The 19,169-nt window shown below is 42.5% G+C and overlaps 1 protein-coding gene across 3 annotated transcripts; it reads right to left on the reverse strand.

Moving 5' to 3' along the window:
• Nucleotides 1–494: 494 nt before the first annotated feature.
• slc2a6 (solute carrier family 2 member 6) lies at nt 495–17,739 on the reverse strand. Of its 3 annotated transcripts, XM_015945456.3 has the most exons (10): nt 17,625–17,739; nt 17,367–17,482; nt 17,180–17,266; nt 15,146–15,417; nt 14,892–14,988; nt 13,240–13,339; nt 12,921–13,114; nt 12,660–12,835; nt 12,280–12,575; nt 8,770–9,818 (listed from the first exon to the last, which is right to left on the reverse strand). In XM_015945456.3, the coding sequence occupies exons 3-10, from the start codon at nt 17,231–17,233 to the stop codon at nt 9,490–9,492; spliced, it is 1,518 nt and encodes a 505-aa protein (XP_015800942.3). In that variant the 5' UTR covers nt 17,234–17,266; nt 17,367–17,482; nt 17,625–17,739; the 3' UTR covers nt 8,770–9,489. The 3 variants fall into 3 exon arrangements, with proteins under 3 accessions (XP_054606660.2, XP_015800942.3, XP_054606659.2); XM_054750685.2 differs by lacking the exons at nt 8,770–9,818; nt 17,625–17,739 and adding an exon at nt 495–4,701 and having other exon boundaries at nt 17,367–17,618; XM_054750684.2 differs by lacking the exon at nt 17,625–17,739 and having other exon boundaries at nt 17,367–17,618.
• Nucleotides 17,740–19,169: the final 1,430 nt, after the last annotated feature.

Here is a 19,169-nt window from a genome sequence, read left to right on the forward strand (position 1 = left end):
GTACGCTTTATCAGTGTAATCCAGTGTAAACACAGCGTGCAGTGCTCTGAGGAAGGCGACAGTGTTAGCCGAAACTTGTCAGCAAAAAAAGGTAAAAACAAGTCTTCTACTAGGCTGTGTTTAAGAAAGAATTAAAACAATGAAAGGTTAGAATTAAACCAGGTTTGTGTCATCTGAATGGCTGTATAACTGGTATTTTAGGGTTTTTGTCGAGTCAACAAAAAAAGGAAAAATTGTTTAGAGGGCCTTGACTGGTAGATGCTAGTTATAAAATGCTTTTCTAGACCAAAACAAAAAATGAGGAGGAAAAAAACTAAAATAAAATAAACTTAAACGCTTTGCCTTTTTACATGCAGCTCATTTATTCATTTTTCAGTATGTACCAAGCCCCCATGATACTGGTATGAAAATGAAGCCAACACGGAAGTGACAGAAATTGCAGTTCCACTCTCATCCACTAGGGGCTGGTGTCAGAAGCGAGCAAATCCTCATTGACTCCCATGTTAAAAATACCAATTTCACAGCAGAAATGCACATGTTTACAGCCTGGTACCAAAACATGTTTTTGGTTTAAATGATCTAGTTTACACTCATGACAACTCTGAGGGGGGTGAATTTTTTTCTCACTCTTCTGTTTAAGTGTATTAAAAGCCTAAAATTCTGTATAATTAATGAGCATCCGATCCACGTGACCACAGAGCTAGCTCCGTGGAAAGGCCTCAGTAGAGCCTCGGTCTGGCCTGGAAACTGTTCTGGGATTTTGAGTCTCTGTGTTTGTGTATTCTTTTTTGGATATTATTTGTGTAATTGTTGGACAAAATGACTTGCTGTGGCATTAATTGCACTAATAGAGCGTCCAAGGAGTCTCCACTTCATTTTTTTCGGTAAGTAAAATTATATTTATGTACTTTAGGTCACTGCCGAGCTGAGCTTAGATTTTAACATGTACTGTTTAACCATGAAATTTAAATGTAATAGAGTAAAACCCAGTGCATTTATCATAATGCTGCACTTTAGAAAATGGTTTGAAATATGGGGCTGTGCAGTGGCACAGTGGTTAGAGCTGTTGCCTTGCAGCGAGAAGGTCCTGGGTTCGATTCCTGGCCTGGGATCTTTCTGCATGGAGTTTGCATGTTCTCCCTGTGCATGCGTGGGTTCTCTCCGGGTACTCCGGCTTCCCTTCACAGTCCAAAAACATGATTGTTAGGTTGAGTGGTCTGTCTTTAGGTGTGAGTGTGCATGATTGTTTGTCCTGTGTGTCTCTATGTTGCCCTGCGATGGACTGGCTCTCTGCCCAGGGTGTACACCGCCTAATTGCCCATTGACTGCTGGAGATAGGCATCACTTTAGTTTGACAGGTGTTGTCATTTGATCCCAGCCTTACAGCCCCACCTCGCTTCCCTTTTTTGCAATTATCTGGGCTTGAGGGAACCTGTGACATGGTCAAAATGGCGGTGGTGGCCACCTCCCATTTTGGCCTAAAAACGTATTATTGGAGCCTATGGAAACAAATTGTCCAGTATATATGTCGATGATATGTACAAATCATTGTAACCACCAAACACTCCCATAAAAGGTAGTCGAAAAGATAAAAATAGTCTCTGACGCTGTCTGTATAAAAAAAAACCAAGGATGAGGAAGTGTCAGTGATGTCTCCTGTCACTGTCTCGTTCAGCCTTTTACCCGTATGTCTCTCATGCACCTGACCATTGTTCCATCTTTGAAACTTTTAATATGACACATTTTTATTGTTTCTTCATGCATTAAATGAACTTTATTTTTGCTTCCTTTTCTTCTTTAATCACAGGTAATTGATGATGCTAGTCAAGTTTTCAGTACAACAAGCCTTCTCTCTAAACACACATTTAAAACAAGCTGATAGAAAACAGTTGTATACCTAGCATTAAACACAGATCAGTCACCTGAAGCAGTTAACATCCTGCATTGCCACACATTTTATTTTTACGGCAGTACTCATTTAAAGTCTTGTTGGTTTTACTGGATGTTGTTATTCCAGGAATGTGTCCTGTCGAACCAGCTCGGCGCTGGTTCCCTGGTGTTTAAGCTCTCTCTGCGCAGACAGACTATGTTTTGATAAGGTTTCAAAAAGAATATTAAAAAGTAGGGATGCACCGATCAGGTTTTTTGCTGCCGATCACCGATACCAATATCAAAGAATGCTGGTCACTGATACCGATCACGTGGATTGGCCAGAAATTTTCTACATTATTATAATGAGTGCTACAAACTACATAATCTGGGAATAAAGGAAATGTAACCTAATCTGTATTAGGGTTGTCACGGCGTGAAAATTTAACCTCACGGTTATTGTGACCAAAATTATCACGGTTTTCGGTATTATCGTGGTATTGTTTTTAAACGTGCTACATTTTCACACAATTAAATAAACCCTGTATGTCAGGAAATATTGTCCTCAGTTTGTGTCTAAATTTTGCCTAAAATGTGTTATTTTGTAATTATGTTGTTTATTTGTTTACATTTTTTCCCTTTAGTCTTTAAAATACCAATATTTGCCCATAACTTCTTATTTTTTGTCTGTTTGATATCATCATTTTAAAAATATTAAATCAGATGATACTCAGTACTCAAGTAGCCTTCTAATCAGATACTTTTTTACCCTTACTTGAGTAATAAACCCTATATCAGGAAAATATTGTCCTCGGTTTGTGTCCTTCCAGTGAGCTTTGCAGATGTGGGAAAATGTCATCAGGCAGTAATCGTTGTTTAATTCATAATTATTCTCGGAGAGAGACCAACTCTTATCTGCCCCTGGGAGCCCCGTAATGCATAGCGTCATTTCAACATGGGGGTGTCCGCGACACGGTTTATATGCAGGTAGCGGCGCTGCGGCTGCTTTACATAGCGACTCGTTGCATTCTCCCTCAACCCAAATCCTCGGATCACACATTTTAGCTAAAACGCTAACGTTAGCTTGCCTTGTGTTGACTGTAGAGTTGTGGGTGAGGGTCCCGCAGATGTGTCATGAGATTTGAAGCGTTGCTGCCTTTCACAGACACTTTTTCTGCACGTGCTGCAAACAGGATAGCCGTCTTCTATAAACTGTCCCTCGGCATTCTTCAAATATCCAAAAAATGCCCGTACTTCCCACTTTGTCTTCTTTGAGGGATAATAAATGTCCTGAGCGCTGCCGTCTCCTCCTTTGGCCATTATTTCAGCTTCAGCTTCAAGAAAGTTTTGGTTGTAAACAACAAAGTGCGCATGTGCCGCAGGCAACTTCAGCAGATGATACGGTGGCTGGTAAGGGTCACCGCGGCTACACCGCAGCCACGGTAATCCACCGAGATAATATAGTTTTTTAAAAACAAAACGGTTATTATTATTGTCAACTTTTTTTGCCGGGGTTTACCACTACACCGGTTACCGTGACAACCCTACCTGATCGGTCTTCTTTGATCTATTTTGAAAACTCTGATCAAAACCGATAGGGGCGCTATCAGCCGATTGGGATCAAATGCCGATCCATCGGTGCATCCCTAATAAAAAGAGAAGTTTCTGCTTTTTGTGTCACAAACTAGTTTGTTCAATCATCACAAGGCCTGTTGTTCAGGACGCTGTTGCAGAGCACAGCATTTTCAACACCAGCTGCAAAATTACACCCTGAAATTACAGCTGCATCGTCTTAAACTATAATTTCATGCATAAAGAATATTAAAGAGGTGCAATGAAAACATATTTATACAGATAAAACTCTAAAAATTAGAATATGATGCAAAAGTTCATTTATTTCTGTAATTTAACTTGGACTGAGAGACCATCTAAAGGCTCAGTAAACCTCTGCGGGGGTTCTGGATTCATTAGCTGATCCGAGTGTGACACTTTGAGTCTAGAATATTGAACCTTTTCACAATATTCTTGTCTGAGATTTTGAATTTGGAGTTTTCATGCGCTGTAAGCCACAATCATCACAAAATAAAAAGACACGAAACATCTGTCTTTGCCTCTACTGTGTCTATCTCCTGTATTAGTTTCTCCTTTTAAGTTGAATTACTAAAATAAATGAACTGTTGCTCCATATTCTAAGTGTCACCTGTGGAGTTACATGTTTATACCTTGTACTTTATGGTGTTATTAAACATGACAATTGCCTCAGGTTCATGTTTAGTCTCAAAAGGAATTGCAACATGTCAAAAACTTCTTCAAAGTATTGAATGGCATTTAAAGAACATCTGCTGTGAAAAACTTATGTTTTTTATGATCATTTTATGATTTTATGACTTATTTTTATTTAGTTCTTTCTGTGGTAAGTGCTTCATAAATAAACTTTAGTTACTCTTTTTTTTTACAAGCGCTTCCTCCTTCACCCTCTCAATGCTTGGAGATGCTGCCATGCATTCATTAAGGTGCTTGGAGGGAGAACTCATTTGTTCATTTGTTATTGTCAGCATATTTAGGTCCAGGTCGCTGGGGCAACCCACACTGTTATCTTTCTAGCAACTTCCACCAGATCCAGCAGGAATTCTATGGCCAACATGGCACCTTCAATGTGTCTGGGGTCAACCCGGGGGCCTCCTGCTGGCAGGAGCCATCTGGATCACCTCAGCTGGATCTTCTTAATGCGGAGGAGAGCTGCAGAGGAAATCCATTTTGGCTGCTTGTGACCACAACTGAGGATGTGGATGAAGATCAACTGGTATGAGCCAGTCAAGTACAAAGCTGTCTCTACAAAATAAAACAGGAAGTCAGTCGAAACTGGCAACAATACAGGAAATAAAATAAGCCCACAATCAACTCAGATCAATATAAATGCCTCAGCAAAGGAGAAACACACACACACACACACACACACACACACGCACGCGCATGCACGCACACACACACACACACACACACACACACACACACACACACACACACACACACACACACACACACACACACAACACTCTATTTAAGAGCAAATAGGAGTAAATGAGACAAATATTGTAAGATTACATCAAAGTGACAAAGAACTGTTAATAACAAACTAAAATTCATAAAAGAAAACAAAATTTCTCATTGGTACCTTGACCAAATCACTAATTTGGTTTTCTTTGTACTCAAATATTCTTTAATTACCCCCATTTAATGTTTATGGCTTCCAATAAAGGAAGGGATTGGTGAGTCTACAACCTTTTAAACATATTTATACTCAATCGAACCACAAGTAGGCCACTCACCACTGTAGTATGTAAGAGCTGATGTTGGGCAACATGAAATATTTTAGACAATAAGGAACCTGGGCAGTGCTGTGGAGCTGTGAGTCAGAATCAAAACACTGAACCAAACTGTTTCATGGGAGGTGTCTTTAATCAGGCTAGACCTGTTACCAAATCATTTTGTATGATTAAGTTACAAATTGGTCAAATCATGGCTCGTAACATTTATTCTTGAGCACATTTAAAGACAACAGACATTGACCAAAATGCTGCATACCTAAAACTGGCTCAGGACCATCAAAATGCCAACTTAGAAGACCACAGCAAGTAAATGTCATGTTCTGCGTCCAGCGTCCCCCTCATGTGTCTCCTTGTGTTCTCCTGCCCTCTCTAGGTTCCCCTTTATGTGTCTCCTTGGATTCCTCATGTGTCTCCTTGTGTGCTCCATTTCCCCCTAAGAATCCCCCTTATGCGTCTCTTTGTGTTCCTCATGTGTCCCCTGGTCTTCAGCCCTCCAGATATCTCTCCCAGGTCCTGTGATCCTTTACTCTTCCCCAGTTACCCCTCTGCAGTTTTTATAGTTTCACCTTTTCATTTTATTAGTCTCTTTAGTGTGTTTTTTCCCACCGGTGTTTGTAGTTTTCCTTCCCCTTAGAATATTAGTTATGTGGTTGCTTTTCTTGTCTTTAGGTTTTTACTCTTGGGTCATGTTAGTTTCCTCCCTGATTAGATAATTGCTTTCACCTGGTTCTCTCTCCACACACCTGCAGCCCATCTGCCTTCCATCATGCCCCAGTGTACATAAGCCCTGTCGGTCCATTGTTTGTGCCAGTGTTGTTTTGTACTCCATGTGAGTGTTTGCACCTTGTCTATAGGTTTTGTGCTCTAAGTGAGCTGTTGTCCTCGTTTCTTGGTTTGTGCTCTATATTGAGCTTTCGTCCTTCTGGTATTCAGGACTTTGGTTTTTTGGCTTCCTTCCATTTTGGGTTTTTGGTTAATCTCCTAATAAAAAGGATTTTACCTTTAACCGCTCCTGCCTCGTGTCATCTGGGGTTTTCTGCATCTTGGGTCCTTACCTCCTCCTAACCTTCAACGTGACACCCTCAGGTGCCTCCTTGTGTTCCCTAGCCCACTCCAGGTTTTCCCCTTAGGTTTCTGTGCCCCTTAGGTCTTCAGCTCCCCCCAGGTTTCCCTGAGGTTCCCCCTTTGTGATTTCTGATTTAGTTATCCCATCCTTGTTAGTGTTTTTCTTCTGATGTCTAGTTTTCAGGTTTATTAGTTCACTTATCTTTAGTTCTCTGTAGATTAATTTTACCTAGTCAGTTTCCCCACTCAGCTAATTAGTCTCACCTGATCCCTTCTGATCTCACTCCCCACACACCTGTCACCTGTTTCCCTGATTGTTTCGCTCCGTGTTCCCTCTGTGTATATAACCCTGTCTGCGTCTCAGTGTGTTGCCGGTTCATTTTTTGTGTCAGCGTTGTCCCGTTTCACTCTCTTGGTCTCTAGGTTATTTGGATGTCTCTAGGTTTTGCACTTTAAAGGAGCTTTCGTCTCGGTCTCTAGGGTTTTTGTTTGCGCATTAGGATTTTTGGATTTTTGGTTCAATTCAATTCGAAGATACTTTATTAATCCCAGAGGGAAATTAGAGTTTCAGTACACACAATTCTGAGATCGGACATACATGGGCATAGACACATGACAAGAATTGGTGACTGTGGTCATTCGCAACCCGAGTCATGCTACCTTAATAGAGATCAGAGGAGTTTACATGAGGATAGGGTCAGGTGGAGGAAAAAAAGGTTCTTGGCTACCTGCCCATTTTGGATTTTACTTTTGCACTATTATTCCCAATAAAGGATTTTACGTTTTCTACAACTCCTGCCTTGTGTCATCCTGGTTCTGCATCTTGGGTCCTAACCTCCTCCTGGCTTACAGAGTGACAGTAAAAGTAAATAAAAACACAAGGCTGGCTCAAAAATGATGCACTGCGGCATCTGGAATCACTGATGTCCCTTTATTCTGTTTGCTTTAAAGAGCAGGTCATCCCCAAATCCACTTCTTTTTTCCTGATTAACTATAGAAATGAGTGTCTAACCATGCTGTAGACACATGCAGTGAATCATATGGCACTTAAGTGCATCTTAGTTAAAATTTAAATATTCTGCCTAAAACTGTCATTGTTGCACAGTTGTCAGGTAAAAGTCTGCAATGCATTTAAATTTAATCTGCCATTGCTATAGGCTAAGAAGTACACTATGATGTCAGCTAGTACATTATGAGGTCACAATGTTGTGTGTGTGTGTGTGTATTTGTTAGTGGCTCCGCCCTTTCAGTCTGCCAGGCAGCAGCATTTTTTGCATTTTTCAAACAGGAAGTGGGAGTGGAGTAAGACTCTGGCAGGGGGTGACTTGCTCTTTAGTGATAGATTTCTTTAATTAGTAACTGGCCATATGAATAATCAGATGTAGTGATTGGTCATTTTCAATGCAAAGATTCCTAAATATAGGACAATAAGCACATTATCTGAGAATACTGTCATCTTATCATTTCAAGAAAAGACCAAAGGCAGCACAAGTATAAATATTGAAATGTTATGTACAAGTTATTATTTATGAAGTTAACATTGAATAGAAACTGAATAATTGATGTATGAATATGAAACAGTAAAAAATAAGACATTTAAAAGGTCATATAATTAGGTTCACTTTTCTTCCACCATTTGGCTCCAGATGTTCCTGTCTTATCATCACAGGTGTTTTGAGTGTGACTTACAGGAACAATTTGGTTGTAATCATCGACATAAATATACTGGACATCTCCTTTCCATAGGCTCCAATATCACGTTTTTGAGGCCAAATGGGAGGTGGCCACCACCGCCATTTTGACCGTGTCAAAGGTTCCGTCAAGCCCAGACAATTCCAAAAAAGGGAAGAGAGGAGGAGCTGAGGGTGGGGCTGTAAGACTGGGATCAACTGACGACACCCGGTCGAACTAGCTACAAGCTAACCCTGGCTAACCCAAAGCTAACGCGGAGGTGGGAGCTAAGCTAATGGGGGTAGCAACCTAGCTACAACCGGAGTTAACTGTGTACAACACCAGAGCTTCTGAGTCAGAGATACACCGGGCTGACCGCTGGGTAAAACCGGGTGGAACACAGAGGTCTCCGAGACCTCCACAAGCCGGCAGCCACACAGTAGACAAGCGCCGCTGCGATCTGAGATGCGCAGAGCTGCCGCTGGGGAGAACCGGGTGGAAAGGTTTCCATCCCAGAGCTCCACAAGCCGGCAGCCCGCACAGCAGACAGAAGCTGCGATCAGACAGAGATGCGCCGAGCTGCGGGGAGGGGGAACGGGTGGAAAACATCGGTCTCCCCTGAGAGCTCCACAAGCCGATAGTCGGAACCCAGCTCCACCAACATGTTATATTTCAACCCATTTTCTAAAGTGCAGCATTATGTTAAATGCACTGGGTTTTACCCTATTACATTTAAATTTCATGGTTAAACAGTACATGTTAAAATCTAAGCTCAGCTCGGCAGTGACCTAAAGTACATAAATATAATTTTACTTACCGAAAAAAATGAAGTGGAGACTTGTTGGACGCTCTATTAGTGCAATTAATGCCACAGCAAGTCATTTTGTCCAACAATTGCACAAATAATATCCAAAAAAGAATACACAAACACAGAGACTCAAAATCCCGGAACAGTTTCCAAGCCAGACCGAGGCTCTACTGAGGCGTTTCCACGGAGCTAGCTCTGTGGTCACGTGGGTCTGATGCTCATTAATTATACATAATTTTAGGCTTTTAATACACTTAAACAGAAGAGTGAGAAAAAAATTCACTCCCTCAGAGTTGTCATGAGTGTAAACTAGATCATTTAAACAAATAACATGTTTTGGTACCAGGCTGTAAACATGTTTATTTCTGCTGTGAAATTGGTATTTTTAACATGGGAGTCAATGAGGATTTGCTCGCTTCTGACACCAGCCCCTAGTGGATGAGGGTGGAACTGCAATTTATTTCATTTCCGAATTTGCCTCGATTTTAGAGCCGCATTGTGGGGGCTTGGTTGTAATAAAAATGACACAGTAAACGTGGATGATGGGTCACGTAGGAAGCTGGAGTGAATCTGGATCTGGGTGGAACTCAGAGGTCATCCTTTAGCGATAGTTGATTTATTGGATTAACAGTTCATTTTGCATCCATAAAATTTCCGTCAACACATTAAAATTATTAATCAACTGGTGTTTTATGGCCACATCATGTACAGTAGATGAGTTTTTTTTTTTTACTTGACTCAGAGCTTTCAGCTTGTCAGTACACTGGGATGGTCTTGGTTGATGGTGAACGAGCGTCCAGTCCTGAAATAATTCTCTATTTCCTCCAGCGAGCGGTTACGAGTCTCTGGGATGCACACGGCGTTGAACAGCAGACAGAGGACACACACCACAGTGAACATCAGGTAGGGCACATACAGGCCGTAAGTGTCCACCAAGTGTGTGAAGACGTGTGTGAGGACGAAGGCTGTCAACCAGCTGACGGTGACGCACAGGCCGGAGGCCACGCCTCTAGCAACCAACGGAAGCACCTCTGACATCAGCAGCCATGTGATAGGTCCCCATCCCATAGCGTAACCTAGGAGACAGTCAATGACAAAGCTCACAGCATGTGCACGTTTGTTCTTATTTAAACAAGAGCTACAACAGAACCAGTTTCACCAGCAGTGATTCAATGAGGCTGAAGATGCTGGTGGTGGTGTCTCAGGTGCTGAGAACATGTCACGTCACATGTCCTGAAACAGACCTGTTAACAGCAGGCAATTAAATCAGCGATATGTGCCTGCAGGTATGAAATACGCCATAGAATGTGTTCTGAAAATAAAAAAACAATCAACAAACGAAATAAACAGCCTCAAATACTCCTCCAGAAGCTGAAAAACGAATAAATCCTCCCAACTTCACATTGATGACTGAGATCATGAACACACGAGTATCCCACACAAGTGTGATATTTTCTGTGATTTGGCCTGTCATCCATGTGAAGGAGACGATAAACGGCACCAAAAATTATTCTTTCAAAACTCTGAACAAACGGGAGATTTTTGATTTCTCCGTTGTCAGCATTTACTTGTGGATGCACATAACCAGAGTTTTAGGTTTCGCAATGCCATCGCCTGCAATAAAAATGCTCTGACAAAGAGCTAAACAGGAAAATAGTCTTCTACCCCTATTTCCTGCATTAGCCGCCGATAGACGGGGAAATGCTCAGATTAGAAAGCCTTTGACATTAGCACGTCATGATGTCACCCATCTTGGCTTCTGACAGGGAAGACTGTGTTCGTTTAGCATCCAGGAGAGAGAAGAGCACGTTTCAGCTAAAGAAGATGGAGTTAAAGTCCCACACATGCTGGTGTGGTGAAAATTGTCCTCTGCATGAGCTGCAGACACGGTCGCGCTCGGGAACAATTGGGTTGTTTAATCCCCCAATCCAACCCTGTAGAGCTGAGCGTCAAGCAGGGAGGCATTGGGTCCCATTTTCTGTCTTTGGTATGACCCGACCAGGATTTGAACCCTGATCTCCCAGTCCCAGTCCAGTGGACCCTCTACCACTAGGCCATTGAGCTGGTATCATAGTAGCAGCTAACCGTTAGCATTAACAACCACCACATGACAGAACTCCTCCAGGCTTGTGTTATTTGTGGAGACAAAATATGAACATTGAGCAGCAGTAGCTTAGGAGTTAGAGTGGGTTGCCCAATATTCAGAAGGTTGTAGGTTCGATCCCGGTTCCCACTAGAGAATGCTGCTCTTGTGTCCTTGGGCAAGACATTTATGACTGATATGATGGAATGGAAATAAAATTCAGCCCTGGAATTTCTTCATCCCTCAGGGTAGAAGAGTGGGTGGGGGACAACTCTCCATGCCGCCAGCAGGGGGCTTAAGGACTGGAATGGCCCACCTTGGGAAACGGCCCACTGGGAAGTGCCCGTTACGTCAGATGGCCAATCCAACCCTGAACCCGCCTTGCTTGCTGGAGGTGGTCGGAGGGACTTCCCATCAGCGCACCCCAGGACAGCTGTGGCTAGATTGTAGCTCATCACCAGCGTGTGAATGAGTGTATGACTGTGAAGCACCCCAGGGGGTTGTAGAACCCTAAGAGGGCGCCATACAGGCCATTTACCAATGTTGCAGAGCAAACAAAATCAGTGGTAGAATCACGTTGCTGTTAGCCAATCAAAGGCAAGATGCCAGAATGTCAGGAAGTAAGACTCTAAAATGTGCCATTTCTGCTCCCCTCTCCTCTGGCTCACTTCTAGTTCCCGAAACAGGAGCGCCAGAGTTTTTTCCCGCAAGGTTCGACTCAAAAGGCATTCATTTATACTAGAGACCACAGCAAATGTGTTGAAAAGAACGAGTGAACTCGGTCCTTTATACCAACCACCTAGTTATTCCAAGGAATGTTTTTTGGGAAAGACGCTGAAGTTTGGGCAAGTTACTGCCACCTACAGGCTGGGCATGTCTATGAATGTGCTTCTCAATGGACTTGATTATTTGCTGAAGACGAACTGGTGTGGATTCGAAGAGGATATTTCACAAAAACCCGGCTACGCGTGTAAAGCCTGACCCTGGGAAACCATTGCCGCCTCAGAAGCTGGAACTCAGATATGAGAATGGCGTGACCATGTTCTAGTCCCAAGATCAAAAGCACATGGGATTTGCATACTTTGTGCTTGGTAACCATGATTTTTAAAGTTTTTATACAATGAAACTCGGTGATAGAGGCAGAACTACTGTGTGATTGACTGATTTACTTAAGTTTAGGGTTGTTCAGGAATGCTCAACCTTTCAAGTCAGAATTCCAACACTGGGTGGAGAGTTCCAGTAGATCTTTCAGACTTGGATCTTAGAAATTCTTATTTCCAAACACAAGTAGAAATGAATGAATGTGTTTGAAGGTTTTTTTTTCATTTCTACCTGGAAATTTCTTTAGAATTGTTGAAATAAACACGAACATCTGCAGATGTTAATGGATGTTTTTGAGTCAATTATTCAGCCTGATCTTGAGAACTTTGGAGTAAAATGTGTTCAAAACTCACCAAATATGAACACCACCGTGCTGATGAGAGGGATGAGGCTAGCAGTACTTTGCTGGACAGCTTGTAACACACTCCCCAGTTCATTCTGCGAGTGGTAGCCCAGAGCGGTGAGATTGTGCGGAGCAGGGCCTGGAGGGCATGGCGTGGTGTGCGAGATCATGGTCAGGGTCAGAGACGACAGAAACATCAGCATGCTGGAAGTATACAGCAGGGCCTTGCGTCCTGCCTTGTCCATCAAGCTGGCTGCTACGGCAACAGAAAAGAGCCGGACAGCACCCACAATGGCAGCGTCGTACCTGTCGTGCACAACAAGAACAGCAAATGAAGACTATCCTGTAACCCCCTCAGCAGAAGACTTGCCTGTGACAGCATTTTTAAACCTGGGCTCTAGGGAGACGCTGCTTTTTGCAAAAATGGGCTCCAGGTAGACCAGAATGGGTGTGATGCCGGTCATCTGCTGCAGGAAACGCATCACCACTGAGATCGCGATTGGCTTGTAATAGATGGGTTTGGCCAGCTGAGACCATGAAATCCTCACTTGTGTGTTAATGCTGTGCTGCAGTGGTTGAAACAAACAACACCCAGTTTTATTCATATCCACCAGACAAAAAAAGCAAATCCCGGCCTCATGATAGCAGCACCTGTATGGCTCTGAGCTCAGCATGTGTGTTGTAGTTACTTCCCCTCAGCCAGCGGAGGTTTTTCTCTGCATGCTGCTCTCGGCCGAGGGAGAGGAGTCTCCTGGGGGATGAGGGCATACATGTCAAGAGGAAAACCATCAGCATAGCAGGCACCGCCCCCGCCACCGCCAACCACCGCCACGGCACCACCAGACCTATGCATCACACGTTGGAAAAGGACACAATAAGGTTTCCACGCGATGACGCAGCATCACATATGGACATGAAAGCTGTCTGACTGGTGTGTTTTATGAATGCTTATAACATAACAGTTAGTTACCGAGCGCGTAGAGCGTCAATGTCCCAAACACAGCCGTGATCTGAGGGCAGGAGCCAAGAGCTCCTCTGACCTTTCTGTGGGAGATCTCGGAGATATAAACCTAAATCACGGCAGCAAAGAGAAACAAGAATCATACATCTGGTGACTTTGTGTCAATGTCTTATTGCTCTTTGTATTCAAGAGTGTAAGCTGTGAATTTATGTGAATTTATGTGTATTTATGTGTATCTTCTATCCACAGTTATCCTGGCCACCAATCTTTGGCCTTTGTTGTGTCTACCACTAGGGGGCAGTAAAGCAAAAGAGACTGTAGATAGGAGAGGAGAAGAAATGAGGGAATTAAGATGGATGCTTCGAACTGCTGCACGTGATGCAGGCTTGATTAAAGCTTTGAAAAGTAATCCTTGCCTACTTGTGGTACTCCCTGATACAACGGCCGATCTTAGCAGTCTTTTTTGTATCTGGTCTGATGACGGCAGTAGCTTTCTGAGCAAGCAAACTAAACAGAGTAAAAACAAATTTCTATAAAGGTATAAAAAACCATACTCAAAAACACACGCTTATAAAATACTATAAAATCCTACTATGACCTGTAGCATTACACCGCATCGTATTGTATCAAATCATGTTTACACCATCTTATTGTAACGTACAGTTTTTTTTAACTAGATGTCTTTTGGGCAATTTTCAATTTGCACTAATTAGTTCTGCAACAAGTGCCTCAGTCAGAGGGATTTTTCATCACATTCTTATTGGACCAGAACTTTGTTTCTGTAATAGGTGAGTTAAGATTTATTGTGCAGACCTCGGCTAAACAGCAAAGTGTGATTTAAGCTAACACAAAATTAGGCCAGAGCTTTAAAATTGATCTCAGTGATTGTTGCATTAGGAACTTGACCAGTTACATATTTGACATCACTCTGCAGCCCTCTGCAGGCCAGATACTGCACTTAACTGTTTTATGGAGTAGGTAGGTGTTCAAGGGGCCACTCTTATACCTGCATTACGGCTATCAGCTGTTTTCTGTGCCGTTAGCTTTTTCAATTTGCTGATCATCAATAAAAAGCAGAAGAAGAAAAATAAGAAGAAGTTTGCTTTTCTGTTGACATCATGGCGGAGCCTGGAAGTAAAATTACTAGAGTAATGTCTTTGGAGGTGAAGCAAAGAGCTAAAACCGGAGTGAACATGATTTCATTTGTTTATTTATTTCATAAAGCACCTTCCGCATCCTTAGCAGAAACCCAAGGTGCTGAACACAACAATAGGTAACATCAGTGTGGCCTACACTAGTTTGAGGAAGCTGGAAAAGGCTTTGAAATCTCTTACTGATGATGACCTGGCTTTGTTGCTACCAGACTTGTAAGTAATAATAATGTTTATCCAATGGTGTGGATCTTTTTTTATTTGCGGCTTATTTAGTAAGACTTGGCTCATGTTAGTGTTAGCTTGTTGGTAGCGCTAACTGCAGGCTGCTGCAGGCTTGCTTATGGGAGTTGTAATTCCACTTTCAGCCAGTAGAGGGCAGAGGAGCAGGAAACTGCTCTGTGCTACTTTAAATGTGTAAAACTTGTCCAGTAGTTCAATTTAGGCTAATTTCTTATGAAGACATGTTCCTGTGCTATCTCTGTGAGCTCTGTAACCATGGTAACCTACTGGAATGGATGCTGCAGTCATCCCCCCGGCAACACCAGTCAAGAAACGACCTAAATGGAGCATCCACAGATCCACTGCTCCTCCCATCAGCATGTACCTGGAACACATCACTCTGTTAATTGCTCCGTAAAATGTACCGTAAGTAGTAAAAACACAGTTGATTAAATTAAAAGTGAAAAAGCTATTTTAGAACCACATATATGTCTGAATAATCGTCTTAATCCATACGGTTTATAATTTTGTGCCACACCAACCCAATAGTCGACGGCACTGCCGACATCATGATGCTCAGCTTCCGTCCTACAAGGTCATTGAGGAGCATGGCCCCAAGCCCGCCGGCTGCTGCACCAAGAGAGTAGATGGAGCCGAACCAGGCGGCCTGTTCTGTGTCCATCCTGAGCCGAGGGTCGGCATCAGGACTTTTGAACTTTGGCAGGACGGGAGAGGAGTAGACCAGGGAGTAACCAAAGTTGAAGTTCCCCAAAACAGCCGAGAACACGGCCAGATACAGTCTGGAGTTATTTATCTGAGATGAAGAAGGTGGAGGAGAAGTGAAGAAAATACATTTTAATGCTTTTCTCATAATATTACAATGCTTTTGATCTCATGTTAGCATCTTTATAATAATTAGAAAACACATTTGCATCGAAATGATCTGCAGAGGCCAGAGTCCATGATGTTTAACCTCAGAATGGTGATAGTGGATCTTAGTTTGAGAATTAAAAAGAGAGATAATATCTCTCCTGTCTTAGCTTCCCTACATTGGCTACCTGTGAAATTCAGAATAGATTTTAAGATCCTTCTTCTCACATATAAAGCTCTTAATAATCAAGCTCCATCATACATCAGTGATCTGATTGTTCCATACGTTCCTAACCGAGCACTTCGCTCTCAGACTGCAGGTTTACTGGTGGTTCCCAGAATATCTAAAAATAGGATGGGAGGCAGATCTTTTAGTTATCAGGCTCCTCTCCTGTGGAACCAGCTCCCAGCTTTAGTCCGTGAGGCAGACACCTTGTCTGCTTTCAAGACTAGGCTTAAAACATTTTTATTTGATAGGGTCTATGGTTAAAATCTGATGTTAGCCTAGATTTGGACAAGTGGGGGAGTAGAGGGAGGTGGAGTGTACAGCCGGTAAAGATGACTCTCCCTTGCCCTGCCTCCAACATGCCTCCATCTAAAAGGCAAGGTTATCCAGAGTTATCTTTGTAGTTATGCTGCTATAGGCTTAGACTGCTGGAGGATACACTGACCATGTGTGTGTGTGTGTGTGTGTGTGTGTGTGTGTGTGTGTGTGTCTTCTTGATCCTAGGATCCTCTGGAGGTTTCTTCCTGTTAAAAGGGAGTTTTCCTCTTCACTGTCGCTATATGCTTGCTTAGTATGAGGATTTATGTAAAGTCACTGATGCTAGTCAGTGACTCGATGCAAGTTGCTGGGTTCCTTATATAGGAAACTTTTTTCTGATTGTCTTAATGAATTGACGTGTATTGGAATGTTTATTATGTGAAGTGCCTTGAGACGACGCTTGTCGTGATTTGGCGCTTTATAAATAAACTTGACAAATGGAATAGAATTTTGACCTCATAATAACAATCTATGAAAAAACCTGCTGATCAGATATATTATTGTGAAAATACATGTATCTTCAAGCTTCTGGGTGTTATTAGCCTATATACTTCTCTTTGAAATCAGAATAAATGTGTTTTTCTTTACAGGATAGAAGATATTGTGAGAACAGGAAGTGAACCCAGTCGGTCAACAGAAAAATGCTAATTACGCAGTTTAATAATGTAAAGCAGGCAATAAAAGGTTCCTGTAACACAGAAAGCTTACAGCAATTAAACATTAAATATTAACAGATTAGTTGTGATAGTTCATAATTTCCATAATGAAAAATGATGCTTATTGTTTTGTGTTCTTTCTTCTTAAACTCACAGCTGATTTTTTTACAGAGCTCATGTTGATCATGTTGGTCCTGAGCTGTCTCAGGTTAATTTACAAGTTATTTTTTAATGTAACATTTTTTTAAACCAAAATATCTATTATTTAAGTTTTATTTTGCATTTATAGCCTCTAATTAGCTCCCATTGTTACAGTGCAGCCAGACTAGCCCTGGAGATTAGCTTCAAATGCAGTCAGTTTAAAGAAGGAAGTGTGTTTTAGGATAATCCGCCCCAACACACAGCTGTCCAACAACTGTGACAAGTTAACAGTGAAAGATCAGGTCTATGCTTTAACAATATGATTCATAGATTTATTAAAATATACATTCTAATTCATTTGCAACCTGTGAATCAGATGAGGATGATTTTCTGTTCAGCAGCGGTGTGCCTTCAGCCATGGTAGCAGCAGCCGGTTGGGAAGCAGTGTGAAACTTGTTTTTAAGTAAAAAAAGAACAAAACTCACATTAATTCAAAAAATGCTGATCACAGTGGATATTCCAGCTGGAATAGTTAAAAACAGTCCCATCTACCTTGTCCAAATGCTCAGGCTGATGTTCTGGTGGATGCTTGCAGGTCAGGGCTTTCCAGACTGTTGTAATCAAGCAGGCACAGAGGACTCCAGAGGCTACGTGTGGTCATGATGAAACTGAAACAAAACATGCACAACAGCCTTTCACGAGTGAACGTCTGAGAGGAGCTCGCCGCTTTTGTGAGGTTTTTATTCTGCAGTGAAAACAAAAAGACTCAAACGAAACGGTCTAAAGTCAGATCTAAAGAACCGATCAGACCTGGTAGGTTTAGAAGCTCTGAAACGTGAGGGAAGCGATGGTGTTGTAACCAGGTCAAAACCCAAAAAGCAGAAGAGTGGACTCGGCTGGATTCCAGGATTGGGTCACTCAAAGGAAAGCAGAAGAAGAGAACCAGACCTCTCCCTCAGGAGGAAGAGAAAAGTACACAACCCCCATCACATTTAGCGTTTTACCAGTGCACATGCACACACAACAAGGAAACGGTGATGAAGTTGTGTTAGAAACACAAATATCAATACCAAAAAGTTTTCTGCCTCCATGTTTATGATGGTATTTTGCATAAACCAACAGTTTCTGCATTAAGCCCAATTCAGCTTTATTCATAAAGAAGATTTCAGGGCATCCAAGGAAGCCCAGCAGCACTAGAATCGTCTCCAGAAGATGATCCTGTGGAGGAACCAGTGAGAGTCATGACCATCGGTCCTGTGTCCTGCAAACAGTAAAGCATCCTGATGTCATTCATGAGGAGGTTCTCCTCAGCCAAGGGAGTGGACTCACAGTGTAAAGCCAGGGGTGGGCCTCGGGGGCCGCTCTCCAGCATGTTTTAGCTGTTTCCCTGCTCCAACACAAATGCTTCAATGGTGGAACCACCTGTTCATCTGGTCACCTGCTGATTAAAATCAGGTGCATTGAAACAGGGAAAAGGTAATACATGATGGCGGCCCACAACGACTGACCACCCCTGGTTTGGCCTCAGAACAGCCATGAATCAAGAATGGTTCCCAGAGGAACGCCTCCAAACCGCCCATGATCAGTAGCGGTTTTAGGCACGGGCAGAGAGGGCAGTTGCCCGGGGCGGCATTTTTTTATGACACAAAAGGGGCGCACAAGCGCTGAGTAAAAAATAAAAAAGAAAGAAATCTGCGGCGCCCTGAGATTTTCTATTCTATCTGTCATATGACAGTGTCTGGATTGGAAACAACAAGTTGGCGCCCCCTGCAGCTGCAGGCGCTCCTGCTGACTGAGAGGGTTCAGGTGCACCGTGTGTGTATGAAGAAGAGGAAGGGGAGGGGTGCGGCAGGGGAAGTCACCTCTGGGTCTTTCCCAAATGAAATGAGCGGGTAGGGGCTGAATCAACTGTATTAACATGGCTAAAGTCAATCACATCTTGATGTTCTTCCATTTAACGCTCATTTCATTCATAATAATCATAAACACAGGCCTATCATTCTTTCAGGTTTTTCTGAATTGTGTGAAATGACCAAATAAAAAAAGGAAAAACTAAACGATTTTGTGGTCACCCCCCCATCAAGGTCGAATTGTTTAGTCCTGACTGAAGGAAACTTACTGAGTTACGAGCCAAACAGAAGAGATGAACATAAAAAGGCTAAAACCACCAGGTACCCGATTCAGGAATAAAAAGAAAAAAGAGGAGAAAGATAAAGGTATGTACGCTCTCATGATGCATGTTTTCAACTTTTTTGAACCAGTTAACTGGGATTTTAACGGTTAAATTCGGTCAACTAGTTGCTAACAGAGCTAATAGGGCTGAAACATTGAAACGAATATTCAAATGGTTCGAAA

Source organism: Nothobranchius furzeri, chromosome 12 (assembly GCF_043380555.1).
Source record: "Nothobranchius furzeri strain GRZ-AD chromosome 12, NfurGRZ-RIMD1, whole genome shotgun sequence".
Classification (NCBI taxonomy): domain Eukaryota; kingdom Metazoa; phylum Chordata; class Actinopteri; order Cyprinodontiformes; family Nothobranchiidae; genus Nothobranchius; species Nothobranchius furzeri.

Excerpts from the sequence above, each read along its gene's own strand:
- slc2a6 (XM_015945456.3), bottom strand. The coding sequence starts at position 17,233 with ATGGCTGAAGGCACACCGCTGCTGAACAGAAAATCATCCTCATCTGAT. Across the intron at positions 15,418-17,179 it reads CATCCTCATCTGATTCACAG|ATAAATAACTCCAGACTGTA; the intron begins GTTGCAAATGAA and ends TCTTCATCTCAG. Across the intron at positions 13,115-13,239 it reads ATTGACGCTCTACGCGCTCG|GTCTGGTGGTGCCGTGGCGG; the intron begins GTAACTAACTGT and ends TGTGATGCATAG.